The sequence below is a fragment of the Carcharhinus amblyrhynchos genome, chromosome 1, assembly GCF_965287045.1.
Source record: "Carcharhinus amblyrhynchos chromosome 1, sCarAmb.v2.hapA, whole genome shotgun sequence".
Classification (NCBI taxonomy): domain Eukaryota; kingdom Metazoa; phylum Chordata; class Chondrichthyes; order Carcharhiniformes; family Carcharhinidae; genus Carcharhinus; species Carcharhinus amblyrhynchos.
Window position 1 is genome coordinate 2,693,461 of NC_137324.1, and position 10,820 is coordinate 2,704,280.

General features: G+C 44.5%; 1 protein-coding gene across 1 annotated transcript in view; it reads right to left on the bottom strand.

Moving 5' to 3' along the window:
* LOC145348472 (zinc metalloproteinase-disintegrin-like protein H4 subunit A) overlaps nt 1-8,790 on the bottom strand; it is a 564,739-nt gene extending 555,949 nt beyond the window's left edge. Inside the window, exon 1 of the mRNA XM_080196661.1 lies at nt 8,460-8,790. Coding sequence (XP_080052787.1) covers nt 8,460-8,679 — 220 coding nt within the window. The 5' untranslated portion in view covers nt 8,680-8,790. The remainder of the gene's footprint in view (nt 1-8,459) is intronic.
* Between the last annotated feature and the right edge of the window lie 2,030 nt (nt 8,791-10,820).

The window sequence follows — 10,820 nt, forward strand, 5'->3', positions numbered from 1 at the left end:
CGACTTAACTAAAACTGCCTATCCTTCCGGGGACCATATCCCTCTATTCCCATCCTATTCATGCATTTGCCAAGATGCCTTTTAAAAGTCACTATTGTATCTGCTTCCACTACTTCCCCTGGTAACAAGTTCCAGGCGCCCACCACTCTCTGTGCAAAAAACTTGCCTTGAATATCTCCTTTAAATTTTGCCCCTTCCACCTTAAACCTATGCCCCCCCAGTAACTGAATCTTCTACCCTGAGAAAGAGCTTCTGACTATCCACTCTGTCCATGCCTATCATAATCACGTAGACTTCCATTAGGTCACCCATCAACCTCCGTCATTCCATTCAGACAAACCAAGTTTCTCCAAACTCTCCTCATAGCTAATGCCCTCCATACCAGGCAACATCCTGGTAAATCTTTTCTGTACCCTCTCAAAAGCCTTCACATCCTTCTGATAGTGTGGCAACCAGAATTGAACACTATATTCCAAGTGCGGCCTCACTGAGACTTACCAACTTTTAAACTCAATGCCCTGGCCGATGAAGGCAAGCATGCCACATATCTTTTTGACTACCTTCTCCACCCGCATTGCCACTTTCAATGACCTGTGTACCTGTGCACCCAGATCCCTCTGCCTATCAATAATCTTAAGAGTCCTGCCATTCACTTACCGTATATTTCCAAAATGCATTACCTCATATTTGTCTGGATTAAACTCCATCTGCCATCTCTGCGCCCAAGTCTCTAAACGATCTATATCCTGCCATATCCTCTGATGGTCTTCAATGCTATCTGCAAATCCACCAACCTTTGTGTCGTCTGCAAACTTACTAATCAAACTAGTTACATTTTCCTTCAAATCAATGAAATATACTACAAACAGCAAAAATCCCAGCACTGATCCCCAAGGAATGCCACTTGTCACAGACCTCTATTCAGAAATGCACCATTCTACTGTTAACCTCTGTCTTCTTTGACCGAGCCAGTTTTGTATCCATCTTGCCAGCACACCTCTGATCCCATGCGACTTCACCTTCTGTACCAGTCTGCCATGAGGGACCTTGTCAAAGGCCTTACTGAAGTCATGTAGACAACATCCACTCATCAATCATCCTCAAAAAACTTGATCAAGTTTGTAAGACATGACCTCTCCTTCACAAAACCATGTTGCCTTTCACTAATTTGTCCGCTTGTTTCCAAGTGGGAATAAATCCTGTCACGAAGAATCCTCTCCAATAATTTCCCTACCGCTGGTGCAAGGCTCACCGACTGGTAATTACCTGGATTAAGGAGTATAGAAACGCAGCGAGACCTGGGGGTGTAAATGCACAAGTCTTTGAAGGTGGCAGTACAAGTGGAGAAGGCTGTGAAGGAAGCCTATGGTATGTTAGCCTTTATAGGAAGGGGTATAGAATATAAGAGCTGGAGTCTAATGTTGCAGTTGTATAGGACGTTGGTTAGGCTGCATTTAGAGTACTGCGTGCAGTTCTGGTCGCCTTACTGACGGAAGGACGTGGAGACTCTGTAGAGAGTGCAGAGGAGGTTTACCAGGATGTTGCCTGGCATGGAAGGACTGGGTTATGAGGAAAAATTGAGCAAATTGGGGCTGTTTTCCCTCGAAAGACGGCAACTGAGGGGGGATCAAATAGAGGTATATAAGATTATGAAGGGTATAGATAGAGTAAACGGAGTTAAGCTATTTCCTATATTAGAGACACACAGTACAAGGGCCCACGGGCTTAAGGTGAGGGGGGAGAGGTATAACACAGATATTAGAGGGAGGTTTTTCACACAGAGGGTAGTGGGGGTATGGAATGCTCTGCCAAGTAAGGTAGTGGAGGCAGGCACACTGGAGTTGTTTAAGAGTAAGACAGGCACATGAGTGGGTTGGAGATGGGAGGATATAGGAGATTGTTTTAAATAAAGTTCATTCGCATTGGGGCGTCCCTGGTAAGGTAAATGGATATGGTAAATGGATAAGGTAAATGGATAATGTAAAAGGATGTGGTATGATAATAATGTTTTTTCTCTTTTAATTCACAGGTTTTAAGTCGGTCCGCCTTGTTGTCCAACGAGGGGCATACACGCGATGGGTCGTACTTGGGCTGCTCTTGGTTGTTCGAGATTGGTCTAGTGTTTCATGTTGTTAGTGTGTGCTTAAACTGGACCAGATGCTGGGCAAGACGACAGCTCAGTGACTATCACTGATTGCTGTGCAGACAAATGGATTTGGGCCAGTGTCTGTGGGAGTTTGCACATTCTCCCTGTGCTTGCGTGGGTTTTCTCCGGGTGCTCCGGTTTCCTCCCACACCCCAAAGATGTGCTATTTGGCTGATTGGAAGTAATATATTGTCCCTAAATTAGTTTCCCTCAATGTGGATTGCCATAAAAACAATAGATAAGGGTCATGGGTGGAGGGGGGGGACTGGTAATATTAAAATGGCGACGCGGGCTCGTTGGGCCGAAGGGCCTGTTTCCTGGGCTGTTTTTGTTCTTTGTTCTTTGATTATTCTTGATACCCTTCTTAAAGAAAGGAACAACATTGGCAATTCTCCAATCCTCTGGGACCTCTCCTGTAAGAAGTCTCACAACACCAGGTTAAAGTCCAACCAATTTATTTGATAGTAATCCTACAAGAACCCCAATACCTCCTTCTTTTTGATCTCAACATGATTCAAACTGTCTACACACCTTTTCCTAGATCCATCATCCATCAAGTCCTTCTCTGATGCAAAGCACTCATTTAATAGCTCGCCCATTTACATAACATAAGAACATAAGAAATAGGAGCAGGAGTAGGCCATCTAGCCCTTCGCGCCTGCCCCGCCATTCAATAAGATCATGGCTGATCTGTCGTGGCTCAGATCCACATTCCCGCCCTCTCCCCATAACCCTTAATCCCCTCTCTTATCAAAAACCCATCAGCCCGCGTCTTAAAAATATTTAGCGAGGCAGCCTCCACCACTTCAACGGGCAGAGAATTCCAGAGATTCACCACACTTTGAGTGAAGAAGTTCCTCCTCAACTCCGTTCTAAACTGCCCCCCACTTTATCAGATTTCCTCCTTTGTCCTTGAGTGGGCCAACACTCTCGCTGGCTACCCTCTTGCTCTTTATATATGTATAAAAAGCACTGGAATTTTCCTTAATTCTGCTGGCCAATGTCTTTACGTGACCCCTCTTAGCCCTCCTTAATTCTTGCTTAAGTTTTTTCTTACGTTTCTTGCATTCCACGCTTCTTCCGTGTGTTCCCAGCCTAGCTTTGACAAATGCTTCCTTTTCCTCTTTGACTGGGCTCACAATATCTCTTGTTATGCAAGGTTTCGAAAACTTGCCATACATATCCTTCATCCTTACAGGAATGTGCCGGTCCTGGATCCCTATCAACTTACATTTGAAAGCCTTCCACATGCCAGGTATTGATTTGCCCTCAGACATCTGCCCCCAATCTACATTCTTCAGTTCCTGTCTAATATTGTTGTAATTAGCCTTCCCCCAATTTAGCACCTTAACTTGTGGACTACACTTATCTTTATCCATCAGTACCTTAAAGCTTACTGAATTGTGGTCACTGTTCCTGAACTGCTCCCCTATTGAAACATCGACCACCTGGCTGGGCTCATTCCCCAATACCACGTCCAGTATGACCCCTTCCTTGGTTGGACTATCTACATACTGTTTCAAGAAGTCCTCCTGAATGCTTCTTACAAACTCTGCCCCATCCATGCTCCTAGCACTAAGTGAGTCCCAGTTGATATAGGGGAAGTTAAAATCACTCATCACAACAACCCAACAACTTTTACATCTTGCCAAAATCTGCCTACATGTTTGTTCCTCCATCTCCAGATAGCAGTTGGATGGCTGATAATAACCCAAACATTGTGACTACACATCTTCTATTCCTGAGCTCTTACCCATATTGCCTCGCTGTATGAATCCTCCAAGATGTCCTCCCACAGCACAGCTCTGATATTCTCCTTAACCAGTAGTGCAAGTCTCCCACCCCTTTTACATCCCCCTCTATCCGCCTGAAACATCTGTGTCCTGGAATGTTAAGCTGCTAATCTTGTCTTTCTCTTAACCAAACCTCAGGAATGGAAACAACATTGTAGTTCCTAGTATCAATCCAAGCTTGAAGTTCATCTGCCTTACCTGTTACACTTCTCACATTTAAACAAATGCACTTCAGTCCACCAGACTCTCTTTGATTAGCAACCCCACGCTGCCTGCAGCTTCTCTGAGTCTTACTGGCCCTAGTCTCTGGTTCCCTTTCAGCCAATCCACCTTTGCTGTGGTTCCCATCCCCCTGCCAAACTACTTTAAATTGCTGATAAAATTAGTTCATGCTCCAGTGAGCCTCAGATTTTTTTTCATCACAGCTGTTCAGTCTAATCCCATTTTCTTAAAACTGCAGTTTCTTTTCAAGTCTCTGGCCATGCTGAAAAGCCTAGATGTTTTGAATTGCATTGTTCACCCCTCAATTTCATGCCCCAGTACCTTTAACTAGCCTCCAGGCTGACATGCTCAAACTATTTCACAGCAGGCAGTAGTTTTATTTGCTTTCGTTTACCTTCACGGTTAATTAAATCTGAAAGATTCAATCTTTTCTAACTGCTGTTTAAATAGGCTTTCTCTTTGATCTCAAGTGCCTGCCCATGTCAGTAGGTGCTGACAGTTTTGTTTAAACATGCTTGTTGTTTGTTCTGGTACCTTGACTGACCTTTTTTTCCACAGTGGGTCTTCTTCAAACTCATGCTGGAATAGCACATTGCACAAGAGGCAGCCAATCTTGCAATGCTCCAAGCCATCCTAGCACTGGCACCGGGCAGTGACACCCACACCACACTGCCAGGGTGTCCGTGCCAGGGAGTGTCAGTACCAGGATGGTAGGGGGCAGTGCCAAATTGGCACTACCAAAGGGTGAACAAAGAACAATACAGCATAGGAAACAGGTCCTTCGGCCCTCCAAGCCTGTGCCACTCATTGGTCCAACTAGACCATTCTTCTGTATCCCTCCATTCCCAGTCTGCTCATGTGACTATCCAGATAAGTCTTAAATGATCCCAGCGTGATCGCCTCCACCACCCTGCTTGGCAGTTCATTCCAGGCCCCCACCACCCTCTGTGTAAAATAGATCCCTCTGATATCTGAGTTAAACCTTGAACCTGTGACCCCACCCCCCTTGTCTGTCACCTCTGACCTGGGAAAAAGCTTCCCACTGTTCACCCTATCCATACCCCTCATAATTTTTGCACTTCTATTAGGCCTCCCCTCATTCTCCGTCTTTCCAGGGAGAACAACCCCAGTTTACCCAATCTCTCCTCATAGCTAAGACCCACCATGCCAGGCAACATCCTGGTAAACCTTCACTGTACTCTCTCCAAAGCCTCCATGTCCTTCTGGTAGTGCGGCGACCAGAACCGAACGCAGTTCTCCAAATGTGGCCTAACCAACGTTCTATACAGCTGTAACATCAGACACCAAAGCCATCTTTAAGGATCTGTGGACTTGCACACCCAGGTCCCTCTATGTGTCTATACTCTTGATGGTTCTGCCATTTATTATATAACTCCCCCCTACATTAGTCCTACCAAAATGCATTATTTTGCATTTATCTGGATTAAATTCCATCTGCCATTTCTCTGTCCAATTCTCCAGCCTATCTATATCCTGCTGTATTCTCCGACAATGTTCATCACTGTCTGCAAGTCCAGCCATCTTCGTGTCATCCGCAAACTTACTGATCACACCAGTTACACCTTCTTCCAAATCATTTATATATATCACAAATAGATGATGGTGGTCTGAAGGCATGGAGCGTGAAGGGGCAGAGTCTCTGGTGTTGCCATTCAGAGTATCTCTTGTGAGGGGGGGGTGAGGCCTTTGAATGCAAGGGAGGAGGGAGGGTCGGGTCACCATGGAAGGGGTGATCCAATTAGTGGTGGGGGTCACTGCTCCTTGGTGGTGAAGGTCAGGGATGCTTCCTTGGTCTGCAGGGGTGGAGGTAGTCACCATTTCGGAGGGCATGGCTGGTGGGGGGAGGGTGCAGAGAGAGGTCACTATCACTTAGCTCTGAGATTGGGGAAGCCGAATCTCTGTGAAGCCAGGCCAGTAGGTCTGCTCCCCAAAGTTGAATCTCAGATTCAGCTTTCCCATGACAGCAGTTCCAAGAACTATAGCCATGGTTTCCTGCTTTCTGTCTCCCTCCTCCTTTGAGAAATTATATTTGCTATCTTCCAATTTAATACAATCTTTCCCGAACCTGAGTAATTTTAAAAAGTCAAAACCAATGCATCAACTATCTCATTTGCCATTCTTCCAAGACCTTCAACTAATGGCCAAGAAGACTTGGGCATGTGGCTGCTGCAGCACCAACAGTTTGCTCAATACCACTTTGCTACTGCTTGTAATTTTCCTGGATTCCTCCCTTTCTGCCATTTTCTGTTTTAATGAATTCTGGGATTTTTCCCGACACCATCTGTAGTGAAGACTAATGCAAAATACCTGCTCAATTAATTTGCTATCTGCCTATTTTCCATTATTAATGCCCAAGAATAGTACCAATGGGCACTTGGTTAACTCATTCTTATTTAAATACTTACTTTATGCTTATGTCCATCTTTATAACATTTCTATTCATTTTTCAGATCATGCACATCGTTGGCTGGGTCAGCGTTTATTAGCCGTCCCTAACTGCCCCCCATTTCAGAGGGAATTTGAGAGTGAACCACATTGCTGCGGGTCTACAATCACATGCACATCAGACTAGGAAGGGTAAGGATATTCCTAAAGGATATTAGTGAACTGGATGCATTTTTACGACAATCAGTAATGGCTTCATGGTCATCTTCAGATTTTTAATTTGATTTTTATTCAATTCAAATTTCACCATTTGCCATGGTGCGATTCAAACACAGACTCCGTGAGCGTACCCTGTATGTGTAATTCTAAGTAAGAAGTCTCACAACACCAGGTTAAAGTCCAACAGATTTATTTGGTAGTAACCAGCACTCACTTTCGGAATGCTGACAAAAGAACAGCGTTCTGAAAGCTAGTGGCGTTTACTACTAAATAAACCTGTTGGACTTTAACCTGGTGTTATGAGACTTCTTACTGTGTTTACCCCAATTCAAATCCGGCACCTTCATGTGTATTTCTAATCCAGTGACAATATCACTATGCCGCTGCCTCCCCCAGGAAATGAGGAAAAGATATGGTGAGTCATTAAGATCTAGATCACTGCCTAACAGTGAGATGGAGGCAGATTTGATTGTGATTTTCCAAAGGGAATTGCGTGAGAACTTGAATATAACAAGAAGTGCAGGGCTATGTGGAAAAGGCATAGGAGTGGGAAAAGCTTACTAGCTCTGAGAGAAGCTGAGGGGAAAAAAAAGCCTTCTTCTGCTCTGTAAGGGGAGTGTATAGTGGGACCTAGCTGTCCTTGTGCATCATGCAGGTGCAGCAGGTGATAAAGAAGACAAATGGTACATTGGCCTTCATTGCGAGAGGTTTGAGTACAGGAGCAGGGATGTGCTGTTGAATTATACAGGGCCTTGGTGAGGCCACACCTGGAGTATTGTGTGCAGTTTTGGTCTCCTTTTCTGAGGAAGAATGTTCTTGCTCTTGAGGGAGTGCAGCAAAGGTTTACCAGGCTGATTCCGGGGATGGCGAGACTGATGTATGAACAGAGATTGACTGGGTTAGGATTGTTTTCACTGGAGTTCAGATGAATGAGGTTGCAGGGGGGAGTTTTGTAACTCATAGACTTACAGAATTCTAACAGGACTAGATAGGGTAGATGCAGGGAGGATATCCCTGACGGTGGGGGAGTCCAGAAACCAGGGTCACAGGCTGAGGATTCGGGGTAGGCCATTTAGGATAGAGATGAAGAGACATTTCTTCACCCAAAGAGTGGTGAGCCTGTGGAATTCATTACCACACAAAGTAGTTGATGCCAAAACATTGAATGCATTCAGGAGGCAGCTCGATATAGCACTTGGGACAAATGGGATCAAATGTTATGGGGAAAAAGCAGGATTAGGCTTTTGCGTTGGACGATCAGCCATGATCATAATGACTGGCAGATTACGCTCGAAAGGCCAAATGGCTTACCCCTGCTCATTTGTTCTGTGTTATGTAAGCTGTCTGTAATTTTGTAATCCACTCCACAGACAGCACCCATCCTGCACCTCCAAACTGTACCCTGTGAGTGATTCTTATGCTGTACAGACTATGCAGTGTTGAAATTGTTCTGCACAGGCAGAACCCGTACTGCATGGCCTGAATGTGTGGTGGTGTGCACCCCCAAACAGTGCTCTCTGAACAGTGCTGGTGCTGAATGTCTTGCACCTTTTAAATTTTACCTGGACTATAAACCTGAACGATACTGGCCTATACATCTGACCCAATACTTCATAGCAGTGTTCTCAGTATTTAAAGAGAAGTATTAAGATTCAGTCACTGTTCTTCCTCACCTGAAGCAGTTTCTTGTCCACTTGAAGAAGATCCATTAATCTCAGTGTTCCAGTCAGCTCCTAGTGAACGGCTGTTGGATTCATTACTGGGAACAGTTAACAATGTCGAACTTCTGAGAGTTCTCACATCAGCAGCTGTGGTCTCTTCATTTACTACTGCTGAAAGATCTGAAACCTGGCACCAAATCAGAAATACCAAACACACATTACCGGCAAACATTGTGAATAATCACAATTCTTTATTCTCCACCCCAAGATTCTCTGCCTTTATTAACCTGCCCTCCTTCCCCTTTGAGACTGTCCTTTCTACTCTCAATCCCGTTCTGCTTCAGCTCTCAGCCTTTTCTTGAATTTGTCAATGTGATTCATTTCATAAGTAACTTTGTAACAGTCTCGGTCTCAACCAGGAAGTAGGAGGAAGCGAAACACAACAACCCTGAAAGGAGATAAGTTTGAACAAGCTGGAACTAAGACCGACAGACCGACACATAATGGATTAAATGAACAGAGATTGGTTTCTGACTTCCTGTGCTTTACCAAGCATTGTCACAGGTGGTCAACTTTTTGACTGAAGCTAGAAAGTTGGATTTCTTTGTGGCATCATTCCATCTCTCCGGTTCTGCCATTCCTGGATCATTTTTCTGGATCAGGAAGATTGGATGAGTTTCAGGTGGAACAAAGGAATAGGAATAGGCTATTCAGCCCCTCGAGTATCTTCTGTCATCCAATGAGATCTGTCGCCTAACTCCATATAACTGCCTTTGGCCGAAATCCCGTAAAACCTTTGCTCAACAAAAAAATTTGCCTCAGATTTAAAATTAGCAACTTATCTAGCATCAACTGCCATTCCAAACCTCTACCACCCTTTGTGTGCAAAAGTCCTAGAGTCTCCAACCAGTGGAAATAGTTTATCTTTATCTCGCCTTTCTTTTCCTGTTAATGCCTTGAGACTTCAAGCAGATCACCCATCAACCTTCTAAATTCAGAGAAAACAGGTTTAATTTGCATAATCTCTCCTCATAACTTAACCCCTGAAGTTCAGTTATCATTCTTGTAAACATATGCTTTACTCCCTCCAAGACCAATATATCCTAAGACGTGGTGCCTGTTCACAGTACTCCAAGTGGGGTCTAACCAGTGTTTTGTACAGCTGCAATATAACTTTAGCATCCATATACTCCAATCTTCTATGTGTAAAGGCAAGCATTCCATCAGTTTTGTGTACTGGTGTCTGTCACATTAAGATAGCATAGCAGAAGTGAGTCACCAGACCTGCAGGTCCAGTGTTCAGTTTCATGTTTATTTATTAACAGTAGGCTTACATTAACACTGCAATGAAGTTACTGTGAAAATCTGCTAGTCACCATATTCCGGTGCCTTTTTGGGTACCTGAGGGAAAATTTGCAAAGAACAAAGTACAGCACAGGAACACGTCCTTCAGCCAAACAGACCTCTGCCAATCATGATGCCCTAAGTAAACGAAAAAAAATTCTGTCCTTACTTGGTTCATATCCCTCTATTCCCTGCCTATTCATGTGCCTCTTAAATGTTGCTAATGTGCCTGTTTCCACCACCTCCTCCGGCACCCATCACTCTGCGTGAAAAACTTCCCCGCACATCTTCCCCGCTCTTCTTGAACCTGTGACCTCTTACATTGACATTTCCACCCTTGGAAAAGCTTCTGATTACCAACCTGTTTATGCCTCTCATAATTTTGTAGGCCTCTATCAGGTCTTGCCCCAGCCTTCGTCTTTCCAGTGAAAACAATCCTAGATTATTCAACCACTCCTCGTAGTCAACACCCTTGAGACCTTTACTGAAGGTGCGCGTCCCACTCCGTGCTCTTTATTGAAGACTCGCCTCTCACTCCATAGAGAGAAGGTGTGCCTCTCTCTCTCTCTGCTTAAGACTTGTCTCTCACTCCATGCTCCACATTACAGTGTTGCTTCTCTCTCCACCTTTTATTAAAGGTTTGCCTCTCACCCTACGCTCCATACTCTCCATGCTCATAATTCTTGCCCCTCTCTCTGCTCTTTATTGAGGTCTCATCCCTCTTTCTGCTCTCTCTATTGAAATCTCGCCTCTTCCTCCCTGCACCCCACTGAAGTTTCACCTCTCCACATTTCTTACTGAAGTCTTTCCACTCTCTCCCTGCATTTAGTCTAGCATCAACTGCCATTCCAAACCTCTACCACCCTTTGTGTGCAAAAGTCCTAAAGTCTCCAACCAATGTCTTGCTTCTTTTCATCCACTTTACTGAAGTCTCATCTCACTTGTTTGCCATCTCACCTCTTTCCACACTCTTAAATGAAGTTTCGTCTCTCTCAAAGCAGTTTCTTGAAGTCTCACTTCACACTTCCA